Below are 17,549 nucleotides of genomic sequence, written 5' to 3'. Positions count from 1 at the left end.
TCAGAGCCTGTTTTAGTATTGAAGGCATAGTCATAGATACTCTGTTTCCTTTCTAGTGATGTCTATTGCAGTCACCACTTAACCCCATGCCAGAAGTGACCACTTTTCTCTGGCTTTCATGGAGTCCTTGTCCTGTTCCAGTTTTTCATTCTTGTCTGGAGAAATTTTCATGTTTTCTTACTTTATTAGGAAGTGGGCAAGATTATTATTTCAGCCGAACTGGTTTGGCTCAGTGGATAGAGCGTCGGCCTGCGGACTCAAGGGTCCTGGGTTCGATTCCGGTCAAGGGCATGTACCCTGGTTGCGGGCACATCCCCAGTGGGGGGCGTGCAGGAGGCAGCTGATTGATGTTTCTCTCTCATGGATGTTTCTAACTCTCTATCCCTCTCCCTTCTTCTCTGTAAAAAATCAATAAAATATATATTAAAAAAAAGATTATTATTTCATTCTGTATGTTCAATAAAGAGGCCTTCAACAAATATTGTGAAATGGGAAGCCCTTAGCTGATTGAAGATCAAATGAGAAACATTGAGAGCTTTCCACTAAATTTTCGTTGTAACATGTATAAGAATCATCTGGGAGTGTTTAGTAAAAATACATATAGTGGGGCCTTGACTTACGAATGTCCCGACTAACGAGTTTTTTGAGATACCAGCTGTCTCTCGGCTGATTTTTTGCATTGAGGTGACAGAGTAATTTGAGTTAACGAGCTCGGTCTCGGAACGAATTAAACTCGTAAGTCAAGGCCTCACTGTATTCCTAGTCTTATGTCTCTAAGTTGATTCTGTAGTGAAGTATACTGAGAAATCTGCATTTTAAATATATGTTAACAATCTTAGGTGACTGATTAATTCAGGTGATCATAAGTGACCTTTGGAGAATCTGATTTATCTGGATTTTACTGTTGTAAATGGCTAAGATGGGTGTTTTGCCTCATTTGATTAAGGTACTCAATTGGTTGAGCTCTTAAGCTTATAGGATTTTTAAAAAAGGAACAGAACAGTATTTTCCAAAATATGTTTATTAAAGCTTGATAATTATCCCACTCTAATTTAAATAAATATCTTCTACCTTTCAATGAGCATTTACCTAAATAGCAGATACTTAACTGTCTTTGCAGCTGTTTACTATGTGTCTTGTCAGAATCTGAATCCTTTCTCCTACTTCCACGTTTAACAAGCTTATTTGATTCTGATGTCATCTTTTAGGATTGGGTGACTAAATGGAGCACAAAGTGAGAGGTTGTTTTCATGCTAATACAGTGGGGCCTTGACTTTAATTTGTTCTGAGACCGAGCTCGTTAAGGAGCTTGTTAACTCAAATTACTCTCTCAACTCAATGCAAAAAATCAGCCGGGAGACAGCTGGTATCTCAAAAAACTCGTTAGGACACTCTTAAGTCAAGGCCCCACTGTATTCCTAGGATGGTTAAGGCGGGGCTTTAGTGGAATGCTGAGGATCTAATCTTTGTAGGTCACTCACTCCCTTGAGATTAAGTTAGGGGTCTTTAAACTATTGATGGCAGTGATTGAAATGGTAGTATTTGAATAGAGCAGTGATTCTTAAAGTGTGGTTTCCTGATCACTAGCATTAGCATTGTCTAGGAACTTGGAAATGCAGTTTCATCCATACCTACCTCTGGGAGTGGGGGCTCAAACATCTAGGTTTTAAGGAGTCAAGTAGGTGCTCTGATGCACACTAAAGTTTCAGAACCAATAGAATAGAGTAAGATTTGAAGTTCTTTCTCCTGTTGAGCCTCACATTTTTAGGAAGAATGAAAGACAGTTGGCAAAGTCCACATGCTCCCCAGTGAAATATAACGTTGGGTTCAACTTTTTGTTAGCTGGGTGGCCTTGAGCAAATCACAACTCTATCCTAGTTTTCTCATCTGTAAAAATAGGGATAATAGCTACCTCAGAGTCATATGAAAGAGCACCTAGTACCTGGTCCTACTATTTCCCCAAAGTCAAATAATTGACAAGAATAAGATAAGTTGACTGATCAAATTCTTTAGTCACAACATTTATATGATGCCTAGAACTAGTATTATAGTGATTCAGCCTCTTTAAGCAGTGCTCTTTGTTTATTTTTTTCACAAGGTGGATAGCTGGGCCTCAGTAGTTGTTCAGTACTTGTACTTCCTTATAATTATGAAGTTGGAGTAATTCATAATGGTAGGAGGGTCCTCTGCAACATAAAAAGGAGCCAGTTACATAGCACCAGAAAGTCTTCTAAACAATCTGTGCTCAGGCTTAGTCATTCTACACTTGTCCTCCAGAGACTGTCCTGTGCATGTCAAGCACCCTCCATAGTGGTACTCTAGGCAGTGAAGGCCCCAGGTTTGAATTAGTAATAGGATGTATGAAGCAACACATCAACACACTTGACACCTTTATGGCTAGACAACTTGTGGACTTGTTGGCATTTTGAGGCCTATGTCCATTGGAAACAAGCTGCTTAAGCTGAGCTGTGGATTTCTGTGTAGCTTTGGCACAAGGTTTGTACTCACGTTCACGACTTCTCAGGCATTAAGGCCTCACTTAATTACAAGCAAAGGAGAACAAGTTGGCAGGAATGAACTTGTCCTAATTGAGCTGGTACATTTTCAGGTTAGACAAGTCCTTTTTCCCCTTTAAGTTCTGCCTCCTGGAAAAGCAGAAGCATTTTCAGTGCAGGGGTGTGCTTGTGACTCACTACAAAAGAGTATATGAAATGCAAATGCCCTCATAAGGGCCTTGTACTGCTTAATTACTTTAGGAGGCAAGAGTAAAAAATTCCAACTTTGTCTTCTATTTGAGAACAAAGATGTGTTGGTAAAATGAAATTTGTTTGCCATACTCCTGAAGCTTAAAATAATTGTTCTATCTAGGTTTAATTTCTACCTCGGTGGCCAGCACTCATTGAGGCTGTGATTCTCCAGGAGCCCTGTGCAGCAGTGGCCTGCTTTTTGAGATGGCCACTTTAGCCAGGCAAACTTCTGGCTGGCCATAAGGAACTACACACCATGTAGAGCTTTGCCATGTAGGCAAAAGGCCTCTGGGGTCCAGCAGGGGAGTTGGTGTAGGCAAGGCATTCAGACAAAGGTGGTCTCAACTGGACTTTATCAGCTGTGACCAGAGCAAAATCACACTACATGGTACCTCCTTCTCCCTACCAGTAAAAGGAAGGTGTTGACCTGGATCCAAGTGCTTGTCAGTCAGCACTGATTGAAATAGAACTTTCACTGACAGAACTTTCTGTCATGATGGAAATGTTCTGTACCTGTGGTGTCCCATATGGTAGCTGTTAGTCATATGAGACTGTTGAGCCCTTGAAATGTGGCTAGTGTGGCCTAAGAGCTTAATTTTTAAATTTCATTTTACTTAAGATTAAAATAGCTACATATGTAGCTGGTAGCTACCATATTGGATAGCACAGTTCTAGATAAAATTTAGGTAAGAGTAGAGAGATTCAGGTTTATATTTTGCTCGGAATATGGATGGCTGGAGCTCTTGGAACTTAAAAATCCAAAACAGGTGTAAATTCAGTGTGTTATAAGTTTGAAAAACAGTCTTCCTTCTGTGTGCATACATTACCTTAGCTTGGGTGACATTCTAAGAGGACTTATGACTGGTAAGTTGTTTTTACTAAAGCAGTTGGAAGCCCAGACAGTTCTCCATTGTACTTTAGTACTACACAAAGATGAACATTTAAGGCCTTTTGGATTGAATAAATTTTCATTTTAGCAACCCTATCAGGTAGGCCATGTCCATTTTGTAGGTGACAAAACAGATTAACTTACATTTATATGCACCTTTATCCTTTAAAGTGGATGGATGATATTAGTTCACAACTTCATTTAAAATTGCAAGTTTTTAGCATGTTGCTATAACAAGTTAAATATGTATTTGTTAAATTGTACTCAAGTAATGAGTGAATGACTATAAGGATAAAGAATCTAAGATTGTATATGCAAGCAGACACACTCAAGAAGTTAACTCATCCAAGATGTTGCTGATAGTAAAAGCAGGTCAGAACAGTGCTTTACACCCAACCTGGGGTCTTCCTCTCATTTGCATGCTTGAAGTGAATGTAGGCTGCCTCTTATAAGTCATCTAGCCCACAGTTAGCTAGACAGCAGTAGTCTGACGGAACAAATGGGATTGTATCCTTGGCCACTGTGCGAACCACTGACATGGTGGATATAGTTGGCCTTAACACCTTAAGTAAACTGTTTCAAGACCAGGAAATGTCCACTTTCCTCCGGCTTTAGCTTCAAATTATGATCAGTTATTTTAGATTGGGAAGAAGAAAGGGAAAGGAATGAAATAGCTGATAATTTGAATATTTACTGTCTCCACTTCACCTTTGAAGAAACTGAGGCTCAGAGGTTTATTTGGTTTACTTTTGAAGAATCTGAGGCTCAAGGCTGTGTGGGTTATAAGTAACCCACAGAGATGGGAGGCTGATTAGGCCTATCTGATGCCACAGCCTGAGTTCTTAAATGTGACACAAAACAAGGTCAATGGGGGAGGCTGGGTGACTCAGTTGCCTCCTGGGAATTCTGGGTTAGTCTGATAATATATGAGTAGTGGAGCTACTACTAATATAGTATCCGCCTAAAGGCTCTCACTTCATAGAGCACTTGTCTGTACTTACAATGGATCCTTACCAAACTACTACCATTAACTAGTAGGCTCTGCTGCACTTCAGTGTGTAATCTTTTCCCTCTTGAGGAAAGCTTGCCTGCCTGTGCAGCAAAGACCCCTGGATAATTTATTTTTTAGCACTTCAGCTTGGAGCCAGTTATTTCAGAAATCCGAGAAACCTCTCTTTATCTAAGTACTCAAGAAAAAGGATCTTTTCGTTAACCAGGGATTAACTAACACCCCCCATTTCAGAAGGATCTTTGAAGTCTGTATACTTTACTAAGGAATTTCATTGGAGGTGGTTTAGCAGTATGTGAACAACTATGATGTTGTTTCCACTTCAAGGGGGATAAATAACAAACTTAACCAGCTTGCTGCTTAAGAAGCAGAATTAGCAGTGGGCTCAGCATTGGCCTTCCCTTTGCACTCATGTGACTTAACTTTCTCTAGTTCTGCAGAGCAGGAGTAGATTTTTAACCGCTAATTCAAGTTGATGAATGGCTGCTCATGAGCTGTTTGGAGGAAGGCGAGGGTTGGGAGCCAGGCTTATCCTGGATATTGGTTAGGAGAACGATTGAGTCAGAGAGGACTTATAGCAGTGATTCTCAACCTTCCTAATGCCACGACCCTTTAATACAGTTCCTCATGTTGTGGTGACCCCCAACCATAAAATTATTTTCATTGCTACTTCATAACTGTAATTTTGCTACTGTTATGAATCGTAATGTAAATATCTGATATGCAGGATGTATTTTCATTGTTACAAATTGAACATAATTAAAGCATAGTGATTAATCACAAAAACAATATGTAATTATATATGTGTTTTCCGATGGTCTTAGGCGACCCCTGTGAAAGGGTCGTTTGACCCCCAAAGGGGTCGCAACCCACAGGTTGAGAACCGCTGCCTTATAGGTAAAGCAGGAAGGATATTTTCCACTCACACTGATTTGAGAAAGGCACCTCTTTTTATAGGGGACACAAGGGCTAGTTTCTAGTCTATTAGTGCAGTGTCCTGCAAATGGTGTCTCTCTTGTATAGCCCGTGAACTAAGAATGGTTTTTAAAGTTTTTACTGGTTGCGGGGAAGAATAAAATAAAGAATACTGTTAAGTATACCTGAAACTAACAATGTTATATATCAATTACACTTCAGTTTTTAAAAAGAGAATGTTATTTCATGACATGGAAAAATGATGTGAAATTCAAATTTCAGTGTTCATAAATAAAGTTTTAGTGGAATGCAGCCATGCTCATTCATTTATATATAACCTGTGGCTGCTTTTGTGCCACACTGGCAGAGTTGAGTGCCTGCAACTGAGATCAAGTGTGCAGCAAAGCTTCAACTATTTACTACCTGTCCCTTTACAGAAAAATTTACTGACCTTTGAATTGGTAAGAAGTGCCAGTTGCTTACCTGATTGAGTGGTGCTTGTGTGTATCACTGGAGGTTCACAGCACTCCATATTATCTGGTAGCCTCTAGCTCCCAAAGGAATCTGTAAGTTAAGTGTCAAAAGTGGACTGTGAGTTTGCAGCTTCATTAAGTCTTTATCCATTTTTTTCTCTAGTCATTTCCCCAACCGAGTTCCACTAGTAGGACTCAAGTTAACTGTTTCTGTCTAAGCATGGCTCTGCCCTCTGATGCACAAACAACAGAATTTCTATTCTAAAGAGCCTGACTACCCTGTTCCTTACCTAAGTTGGGGTAGCTGTGTAGATCTTGCTTCTCTTAATTAGGGCCTGGGATAATAGGTGAAAACACCTCTTCCTTCCTCAATTGTAGAGACTCAATATTCTCAGCTGTAAATTAAAAATAAAATCCTCAGGCATCACCTTGTGCCTGCCTTTTAAAGAAGAGAGAGACATAATTGAGGTAGAAACATTAAAATGAAATTAGTAGCATGTTTATTATTGCATGTGGCTGGTATTTGTTATTACTGCTCAAAGTACCAAGAAACAACAAGGGATTCTGGGCGATGTAGATTATAGTCACCTGGAGAGCATGTGGTAAAATGCACATATCTGGTAAATCCCAGGTCTCATACACTGGAAAGTTAGAGAACCACTGCTCTTGAGCATTAAAACAATTTTTTTTTACCTTAATTTGTTTGAACTAAAAAATTTATATATATATATACACACACATATATATATATATATATACATATATATATATTTTTTTTTTTTTTTTCCAGAGAGGACGGGAGAGGAAGAGAGAGATAGAAACATCAATGATGAGAGAGAATCATTGATTGGCTGCTTCCTGCACGCCCTACACTGGAGATCAAGCCTGCAACCCAGGCATGTGCCCTGACTGGGAATTGAAAAATGACCTCTTGGTTCATAGGTCAACGCTCAACCACTGAGTCATGCAGGCTGGGCTGACATAAAACAATTTTTTAAGGGCATAGAATTCTTGTGATTGGAAGTGTAAGGGGCCAGTGGAGATCATTTTACAAATTAGAAAACTGAGACCAGAGCAGAAAAATGAATAACCTAGGATCCCATCAGGACATTTTATATAAAAGATTTGGACTTGCTCTAAGGATGTCTTCTTACTGTTAGTGGAATTGACTTTTAAAATATTAGTATGTCATTTAGCCCTAGCCAGTTTGGCTCAGTGGATAAAGCATCGGCTTGCAGACCAAAGGACCCCATGTTCGATTCTGATCAAGGGAAAGTACCTTGGTTAAAGGCTTCTCCTCTGCCCCGGCCCCTGGTCAGGGCGCATGCAGGAGGCAACCAATTGATGTTTCTCTCACATCAATGTTTCTCTCCCTGTCTTTCCCTCTCTCAAAAATCAATGGAAAAATATCCTCGGGTGAGGATTTAAAAAAAAAAATTAGTTCTTGGCAAAATTAAATAACAGTGAGCATCTTGTTCCTGCCTGTAATTGTGTCTAGAAACATCAGTTCAGAAGACCTTATAGTTAGATAACATACTTTTTTTGAAGACAGTTTGGTGGTCCCTCACTTAAATTGTAAAAAAAAATACAATTAATTGGTTCCTGGGAATGAGAACCAGAAGAAGAAAGGAAGATGAACTTGAATTTCAGGAGAATAATGGAAGGAATGGGATGGGAGAGAAGGTTGTTGTAAAGTAAATGAAAATAGGGTGCATATACTGGGAGGGGCTGAAAAGAAAGATTAAGTTAATTGTAGTGTTGTAAAAGCATAAAAGGAGCCAAAGAAATTTAAATATGGAAGTGTATTGGAAGAGATAACATCCCCTGACCATTTAACCTTTTTTGTGTGGGATTGAGGCCTTAAAACAAACAAATTGGCTGCTTCTTGTGGTGTCTTTTGCTTGTCAAGGCCCTTAGGACAACATCTGGCCACTAATCTCAGGGTTGCTAATGTTTAGAAACCAAGGTAGGTTCTCAAATGTTTTTTAGTCCGTTTGTGGCATTTCTTCTGAATATGTAGACACTTGGGAAAATGTGACAGGTTTTAGAAATTTGAAGTTGTGCTGCAGAGCTGATAAAAACAAAATTGAAAATGCTGGGCTTCTATCTTAGAGCAACTCTGAGTCTTTTAATGCAATGTACTTCTAAGTTTCTGATGTTGAAATTTTACCAAGCATTGAATATTAAGGAGAAAGACTTGAACACTTTGCAAAATAATTGGCAACTTTTATGTGATTGTGTTTGACCCTTTCTTTGACTTGGCTTCCATAAGTTCTTATGAAGGTCTTTTCTAACTACAACATTAAACTCTGATTCTGGAACTTAAGTGGGGCCAAGTCCAAGGAAATGGGCAGTTATGGGAAGTCCCTTTTTCCCTCTTTTTTCAAAGTTACTCATTGAACAGCTGCTGCTGTTGGGGTGGGTATTAATGCTTTATTATGGAACTTCATGAGGGCAGACTTGGTGTTGTTTTTTGCTGTATTCCTACACTTAGAACAATGTCTGGCCCAGAGTTGGCACTCAACAGGTATTTGAATGAATATTGTGAACCCAACTTCCTTAAGGAGAGAAGAAATATTTATAGTTCCAGATGTCTTCTCAGCTGGAGGTTTTGTTTGTTTTATTAGCCTGAGAGTACTAGGTCCCTAATGGGTGAACCCCATTAGTTTTAATAATGAACAGGTCAGGTCTATCCATGACAAAGGGTCTTGTTTATATAAAAAACACATTTGGGGAGAACAGATGATAATTTGGGCTTTGAAATTTGGAAATGTTACTAATTCCTTCTCTCATTCTTGAATTTTAAGGTTTTTGTTGTTTGTTTTGTTTTGTTAAGAGCTGAATCCTACCAGCATTTTTCTTTTAAATTGTGGAGCTCTTTGAGCTTTTAGCCAGAACAGCCTCTGTCCTGCTTACTTTGAAAGGCTATTAACCATGCTCTGGAATTTTGGAAGTGTTCTCATTGAGAATCACTGTGGAATAGTGGTAAGTACTCTTCTGTGGGCCACAAATTAAAGTCATCCACCATTAAGATGGACATAGAAAGGGTTTCCTGGATTGAAAGTGGACCAACATAGGTAAAGTCTAAATTTAGGCAGCTGTGTAGAGGAAGAGGGAAGGGTAGAATTCTTTCACCCTTCAACCCATCCCCCTTCCAGTTATGGGCTTTCAGGCTTCCTGACTGCTTTTAGTTTGGCATTAAGTTCCTGGGGAGATTTGCACACTCCTGATACTGACCACACTCCCGGATGCCAATCTTTATCACAGAGACCAGCTTGTTATCTGTCCTAGACAAAAACAGTCTTATTTTAAAGTGTAGAGTGTTAAGTAGAAATGTTGATTTTGTTTAAACTCCAGCTCCTGGGGATGTCGAAGGTCAGGGAGGAAGATGCAAGCATTATCCCAGTAGAAGTGATTTAATAATGAGTAGGTGATATCTTCTTTAGAAAATTAATTTCTTCACCCAGTGTTTTCACTTTCCTAATGCACTGGTTGTGTATTTGTGTGTCAGAGATTAGCAGGAGTTATCTTTGACAGAGTTGTGTTGTGAGTGCCTCTTTGGGAAATACAGCTTTGGTTGAGTAATTCTGTTCCCCATTCTCCACACAAGACTTGATGACTGTCTTTGTAGGAGGAGCCCATCATATTACACATCTTCTTTAAGTCTGAAAAACCTGTTGTCAGAAGTCAGTGTAAAGAGGTCTGGCTCAAAACATGGCAAAGAACCCCTCCTTTATACCAGAAAAGTTTCTCTCTCTGCTTTTGTTAAAAGGAAGCAAAAGACTCCTCTCTCTTGCTCTGATCTGATTGCCCCTAACCATTTAGAAGAATGGTGGAGTAACAAAATGCATAAGATCAAAGATTAGTTGATAAAATGATCAGTAATCTTTGCCATTCCTTAACCTTTCTTTCTTAAGGAAGTGTGAATGTTTATAGTACTTGGGTTGAAGTGTGATTGCAATAGAGACCATGGGTGGAATAGGTTTGGCAGCATTACTTAGCTACCTACTGATTGCAGCTAAACTAATGCAAGTGTTTTTTTATGTAGGAGGTGTAAATTGATTACCAGTGAATCCCTTAAAACCTGTAGGTTTTTTAGGCTTCTGGTATGATTGTTAGAGCAGGCCAAAGTTTTACTTGTTTCTTCACAAGTGCTTTTCTTTCCTGGGTTGGTGTATAGGAAAGAAAATCAGGTGGTCTTTTATCTGTGGTTGGCTGGTCGGGCAAGGTGAATGGGCATGGTTGCTGTCCTAAATGCATGATTCCTAAGTTATTTGGAATAATTGGGTAGTCTCAGTTCAGTTCTATGTAAATTAATCATGAAGAGGGTTTCAGTAATAATTGTACTTTATTGACAGCTGTCAACATGTTTGTCATTTTGTAGAGATTAGTCAGGAATTCTACAACCATACACAAAGAATTTGACTTTTGAAATAAAATTCCTTAAGGTCACTTAAATATTCTGAGCTTTTTTTTTCCATCCAGAGGAGAGGTCACAGTTATCAAATCAATGATGAACAGAGATTTGAAGCTTTTAATCACTGACCTATGCTGCTTCTTTTAGACTCAATAGTTAAGTGACTTTTACCCAAGGTCACATAGTAAGTGGTAGAACAAGGATTTGAATTAGATCCTCTTCACTCTGTTGAACCAGCCGGCTTCCTTCAGAGGTCTTATAGCATCCTGTGCTACTCTATACTGTCTCTAACTGACATTAGGGTTTAGCCATGGTCTTTTGTGCTAACTGCATCACTCTTGAACATGTTTAACGAAGTGTTTTATGGATTTGACTTCCTGTTATGTATGTGTCTGGTTCCCTTGTGGGGAGTGAACTGGCCACCTTATGCCTGGTTTGACACTGATTTGGTGGCTACTTTGGGTTGACTCTCTACCTGGTTTCCAAACCTGCAGCTTCATTGTCATACTGGCATTATACCAGATTACAGGGACTTTATAATAGCTGGATCAAATTTTGCTGGACTTATTTGATACTGAAGTTTATTATTCCTAGGTGTTTTATTTCTCGTCTATCTAAGCAGAGAATTAGGACTCCAAAGCTACAAGAAGCATGAGTTTATCTGTATCTTTTTAAAAGGAACTGCTTTTGGGAATACATGCATTTAGAGTCAAATATAATATAATTTTGGGATTTCATTTCTTAATATGCCCCTGACAAAAATCAACTTGACCATTTCCTAGCTGGCAGGAAGTAGATCTGACTTAATTTTGCTCAGTCATGACAAGATCGATTTTTTTAGCAGCAACAATAATTATAGATAGTTGATTTTCATGGCTCATGGCCAAGGATGCCTTTCTCCTTCCCCTATTTTGCTGACTCCCTCTTAACCTTTAGTAAGACTTAGCTCAAACACTGCCTCCTCCAGGGAGCATCTGTTGGCTCCTCACTGCCCTCTTAGATACAGGCTCTTTATTTTTTGTTCTCTGGTGGAATCAGGTTGTTTTCCCTTGTTATATTACTTTTCACTTGGAAACCAAGGAGGCATCTAACCCATATTAATTTTGTTTTTACTCTTAAGACTTTTTAAAAAATGCCTATAAATTAAGTAATCCTGCTGCCTTCCTACCCTTACTGAAAAAATAACAGGGCAGGAAAGTAGAAAATTCTGCCATCTTGAAAGAGATGGAGATAAATGACACCCACATGTTTCATGTGTAGACATTTGAGAAAATGCCTATTACCTTCATAAAAATTTTTTCATAATTTCTAAATAATAGTAGCATCATGATGCAATAAAAACACTGTTACTTTAATGTCAATCATTTGACATTTGAGATTTTGGGAGTAGGAAAAGAATTTTAATCCATTCCAGCAAGGCTAAAATTAAAACAGTTTCTTCTGACTTAATTTTCTCTGCTTTCATGTATATATAAACCAGTTTAAATTTTCTACCTTAGAAGTGTATCTTCAAGGTAAATTCTTAGATATAAATTGCTGGGTCAAAAGAGTGTGTAAATTGGTTTATTTTATTTTATTATTATTATTATTATTATTATTATTTTGGTTAATTCTCACCCGAGGATATTTTTCCATTGATTTTTTTTAGGGAGAGTGGAAGAGAGAGGGAAAGACAGAGAGAAACATCAGTGTGAGAGAAACACATTGATTGGTTGCCTCCTGCACGCGCCCCCCCACCCCCACCCCCCACCAGGGCCCAGCCCAGGGAGGAGCCTGCAACCAAGGCACGTGCCCTTGACTAGAATTAACCCCCCCCCCCCCCCCCCTTTAGTCTGCAAGCCAGTGCTCTATCTACTGAGCAAAACTGGCTAGGACTAAATTAGGTTTTTGGTTTTTTTAGATACTGTTAAATTCCCCCTCCATGGGGATTATATGAACTACATGCACCTTTTCAGAGATGTTAAAAGGCAAAACTGTGTCTTAGATTTGATGAAATTGGTACCACCCAGAGAGTTGTGAAACTAGAGGTAATACGAAAGTGTACTACTACCTTTTGCAGAGTACACACTAAATAAGGGACAATTATTACTAGTACCATTTGTAAAATGGGGATGATATTTCCTTATCATGAGACTGGTAAGAAAATTGAATGTGGGACGATGTTTGTTAAATACTCTAACATGGTGTGGCACCTATATTAGTGCCCTTTTTTTCTTGCATGCCTTGGGCCCTGGCTGTTTGGGTTCCACCTTAATTAGGACCTTCTTGGATTGTAAATTCATTGAGGGCAGAGTTCGCGTCTGATAAATCTTTTGCAGGGAGCTTTGGATTTAAGAATATATTTAAATGGTTGTAAATGGAATTAGACCTCAGAATATAATTCTGAATTGAGTAGTAAAAGGTTTCCTTTTCTTTTTCATGTTAACCAAGTGCTTGCATAATGCTAGCCAGCAACTGTTAGAGCACTCAGAGAAGACACTTATTGATACTTTCCTCTTTTGTCATTTGGAAATCTCTACTTAAAATCTTTGTTAGTCTCGAAGAACGCTTTAGGTAACAACAACAAAAGATGTTGATTCCTATTCTCTCTTTTCATTATGGAGTAACTCACTTATCCAGTTAAGTTAGAATGAAAGGAATTAGTTGTTACCTGTCCGCTGTCTTCTCAAGACTGCCTTATTTCAGGGGGTCTTCCTCCCATAAATTCATCTCAAATTTTTGAATGCTAGGATTTCAAACAATTGTTATTAGGTGACCTGAATTCATAATGAATGAGGTTTCCTGGTGATTTAATATACAGTGGTTTTCATCTTTCATTTCTAAATCTGTCAGTCAAGTTCAGCATAGTTCTTTTTGCATTTAACTGATACTTGAAATGGCAAGGTCCTTTCTCCAAAACATTTTAACAGTATCTATTCTTAGATGAATTCCAGTTAAGGGGAAAGGGTATGTACTAAAAGTAATCTTCAAGGCCATTAGTAAGCTGTCTACAAATATTTTCACCATGAGGGATATAGATCCACATGCCCTATTGGCTTCACTTTTTCACCTACTGGCTTCTCTTCTGACCAACATGTTTAGTTAGATGTCCCACTGTTACCTTAAATACAATATGACTTCAGTTAATTGCATTATTTCTCCAGTCTTTTTCTTTTTCCCCACCTTTTGTCTGCACGACTTTCCTGTGTTTTCAAAGCCACTTTGTTCTCCTAATTACAGGGACCCAAAGTCTTTGAGCGTTTGACTCTTCTGGATTTATTTATTACACATGGCCAGTGAGTTCCTGAAACTGAGTTCTAATTCCAGTTTCCTTAACATGCTTTTTTTTTTTTTTTTTTACATTTCTTCCTTCCTTCGCAACCCTGCTGCTCTCATTTTTTTCTAGACTTCTTCAAAAATCATCTGCTAGTTACTCTGCTTTTACCTTTCTACCCACACTGTCCTCCAATTAATCTTTCTTAAGTATGGCTTTTATTGTGTGTGTGTGTGTGTGTGTGTGTGTGTGTGTGTTTTTCCTTTTCTGCTTGAAGTGGCTCCTTGTTATCCTTAGTGTAGGACGCCCTGACTCTTGAGTTAATTTTATCTATCAAATTGTATCTCTTTCTACTCCTTAATACAAATTATCTCTTTGCTAGTCTTCTCCTTGATGTTCCCTTATATAATGAAAAAAAAATACCAGATTAGAAGGGAAGAAGGTTAAACTTTTTATTATGAAAAGTTTCAAGCATATATGGCAGTAGAGAGAGTAATGAACTCCTGTGTATCATATCTGCCCACTTCAATAACTTTCAACCTTTTGCCAATCTTGTTTTATCCATCTCTGTATCTCTTCCCCACTCCGATTTTTTTTTTTTTTTTCACTTGTGGGTATTTGAAACCTACCTAGAATTACTTTCAATTTATTTTTTATTTAATTTCCTTATTCTTTAAATTTAGTGCTTTTTAGTGAATTAAACTATACTAGTACTTGTCAAAGTAAAAAATTATAGCTTGGTAGTTTTAAAAATAACTTTTTTATTATAAAAGTGATTCACATGGGGAAAAGATTGGAAAAGAAGACAAAGTATATACCAAAAATCAACTTGCTCAGAAATTCACTACCCAAAGTTAACTACTTTTAACATTTTGGCATCTGTCTTCTAATCTTTTTCTTACAAGTTTGTTTTTGTGTTTGTTGAATTATACAAAAGAGTAATTAGAAAAAGATATGTCCCTGCCATACTCTTGAACCATAATAGCAGATCATAATATTCTGTTTCCTGTTTGCTAAATCTGGCCCATAAACAAAATCAAACAATACAGACATCATTCCAGGTTGTACTGCTGGAGGCATGTTTTGTCATTATTATGATTTTACCCATAAGTGCTTAGTTTAGAGCAGAAGTAATTGCGGGTTTTTATTACTGTCAGGTATTGGGGGCCACCAACTTGGTACATTGGATTGACTCAGCATTTTAAAGTTTTAGACTTGAGACTTTTAGAAGTTTGGAGTCTTCTGTGTGTATTGCATGGAGGATTGCGTTCAAGTCCTGCTTCTGATACCATATCATTTTATTCTTCCCATCTCTGTGGGATGAGAAATTCTTACAGGTAAGGGTACGATCATGTAAATTTCTGTCCCCATAGGGCCTGGCACAGAATACTTAGTGGATTATTCCAAATGTAGCTTCTTTTGACACATTTTGGGAGCCAGGAATGGGATGAACACATACATTGCCTATCCATTATTAGTTATCTATTCCTATGAAATATGCTACCTCAAAATTTAGCAGCTTAAAACAACAAACGCTTGTTTTCTCACACAGTTTCTGTGAGCCAGGAATCCAGGAGCAGCTTAGCTGGGTGGTTCAGCTCAGAGTGTTTGTGGGGTTGCAGTTATCTAAAGGTTTAACTGAGACTGGGGGGCCTACTCCAAGATGGTTCACCCACATGGCTCTTGTCGGAAGTTTCAAGTCCTCGCCATGTGGGCTTCTCCATAGGCTGCTTAAGTGTAACAATATGGCAGCTGGCTTCCCTCAGAGCAAGAAGAAAAATCCAGTGTCTTCTATGACCTGGTGTCAGAAGTTACATATCAACATTTCCATTTTATTCTGTTTTTTTAGGAGTGAATCTCAAGTCTAGTCTACTCAAGAAGGAAATTAGGCTACACTTATTGAAAGGAAGAGTATCAAAGAATCTGTTAAACATATTTTAAAATCGCCACACATGTGTTACGTACATAAACTTCCAATTGATAAATATTCAACTTTGGGGTGACCTGACCCCAATGAACCTCATTTTTAGTAGGCTCTTGGATTAATTCTGATATACCCTATAATTTTGAGATTTACTGACTTAAATAAGTGGAGAGAGAGAACCCTGTTCATGGATTAAAAGACATGAGAGTGTTTCCAAATTGTCCTATGAACACAGTTCCCAGCTGGCCTTTTCTTTTTTTAAAAGAAATTGACAAAATGAATCTAAAACTTATATGGAAATGCAGAAGACATAGAATAGCCAAAATTACTTTTAAAAGAATAAAGCTAAAGTAATTAATGTTATCTGATTTCAAAACTTCCTATGAACAAGAACCTTACTGTGAAGCTATAGTAGAAGATAGTGTCTGTGTAAAGATAGGATATAGTTGAGAAATAGGCCTGTGATTATATGGTCACTTCATTTTCATTAAAGAGGTCAAGGCAATTCAATGGGGAAAGGGCTATCTTTTCAAAAAATGGTGAAAGAGCAACTGGGTATCTTTATAGATTAAAAAATGTGCCCTGTGTGTCCCTTACCTCTGTAAAACTCTTAGAAAAAACCTATTCACAGTATATATAGCTAACCAAATAAGTCGTAATCCAGAATGTATAAAGAACTCTTACAACTCAGTAATAAGACAAATATTTTTAAAATGGGGGAGAGATTTGAAGATATACTACATTAAAGAAGATATATGAGTAGCCAATAAACACATGAGAAAATACTCATCATTTAATGGAATCTTCCAAGGAAAATTTCACAAAGCAGCCCAGACAAGGCCTCCCATTACCCTGCCTCTAAAACCAAGACGTGTTACAAATGCCATTAGAATCTTGTCATTGTGCTTTTTAAAAATATATATATATTGATTGATTTCAGAGAGGAAGGGAGAGAGAAAGAGAGAGATAGAAACATTAATGATGAGAAAGAATCATTGATTGGCTGCCTCCTGCACACCACTGGGGATAGAGCCCACAACTTGGGCATGTGCCCTTAACTGGAATCAAACCCGGGACCCCTCATTCCACAGTCCCACACTCTATCCACTGAGCCAAACTGGCTAGGGCTGTGCTTTTTTTTTTTTTTTTAATCCTCACCCGAGGACATGCTTAGAGAAAGGAAAGGGGGTGGGGGGAAGAAACATTGGTGTGAGAGAAAAACATTGATCAGTTGCCTTCCATACGTGCTCTGAACAGGGATGGAACCTTTCAGTGCACAGGATGAAGCTCAACCCACTGAGCCACTGTAGCCGGGTGTCTTCTTGACTGGCCTGTCAAGGTGGGCAGGCAGGAGATAACTCATGACTCCTCTTAACTGACTCATCTCTTATGGTTGCAGATTCTCATAAACACAAAGATAAACACAAAGATCGGGAACACCGGCACAAAGAGCACAAGAAGGACAAGGAGAAGGACCGAGAAAAGTCCAAGCATAGCAACAGGTAAGGGTTGAACCAGCAAATCCTTCATTCCTCAGCTGGTTGGCTGTGGCTTGGCTCACCTAGACTAGGCTTTAACTTGAGCTACAGTTAGACATCCTGGATAGCAAAGTAAGCAGAGACTGTATTTGATTCAAGTTTTTAAGAGATAGCCTTGATAATTCAGGCTTTACTGGTGATTCCATTGTTCAGATCAGGAGGTGTAAGGCAAGTATAGTGAATTTCCATTCAATATATATACCTCATTAAAAGTATAATTTTTAAGTAAGTCAGCTATGGCTTCATTGTAGTATGATGGAATTTAATCAAGTGTCCAGAGAAATTGTCTTGATTAAAGGTGACTAGATTGGAGACATGATCTATTTTTTCCTTCTTTCTGTACTTTTAAAAGGGTATAAATTAAAAATTCTTAACTTGGGTTTC

At 38.3% G+C, this 17,549-nt stretch overlaps 1 protein-coding gene across 1 annotated transcript in view; it reads left to right on the top strand.

Annotated features, from left to right (window-relative positions):
• TOP1 (DNA topoisomerase I) overlaps window positions 1-17,549 on the top strand; it is an 86,129-nt gene that overhangs the window by 12,688 nt on the left and 55,892 nt on the right. Inside the window, exon 3 of the mRNA XM_070420972.1 lies at window positions 17,027-17,129. Coding sequence (XP_070277073.1) covers window positions 17,027-17,129 — 103 coding nt within the window. The remainder of the gene's footprint in view (window positions 1-17,026; window positions 17,130-17,549) is intronic.

The sequence above is a fragment of the Myotis yumanensis genome, unplaced genomic scaffold (genome assembly GCF_028538775.1).
Source record: "Myotis yumanensis isolate MYYU_CA2020_CCGP unplaced genomic scaffold, mMyoYum1.0.hap1 SCAF_7, whole genome shotgun sequence".
In the NCBI taxonomy this organism is placed as follows: domain Eukaryota; kingdom Metazoa; phylum Chordata; class Mammalia; order Chiroptera; family Vespertilionidae; genus Myotis; species Myotis yumanensis.
The sequence above is the reverse complement of the archived record's forward strand: the minus strand, read 5'-3'. Positions and strand labels throughout refer to the sequence as shown.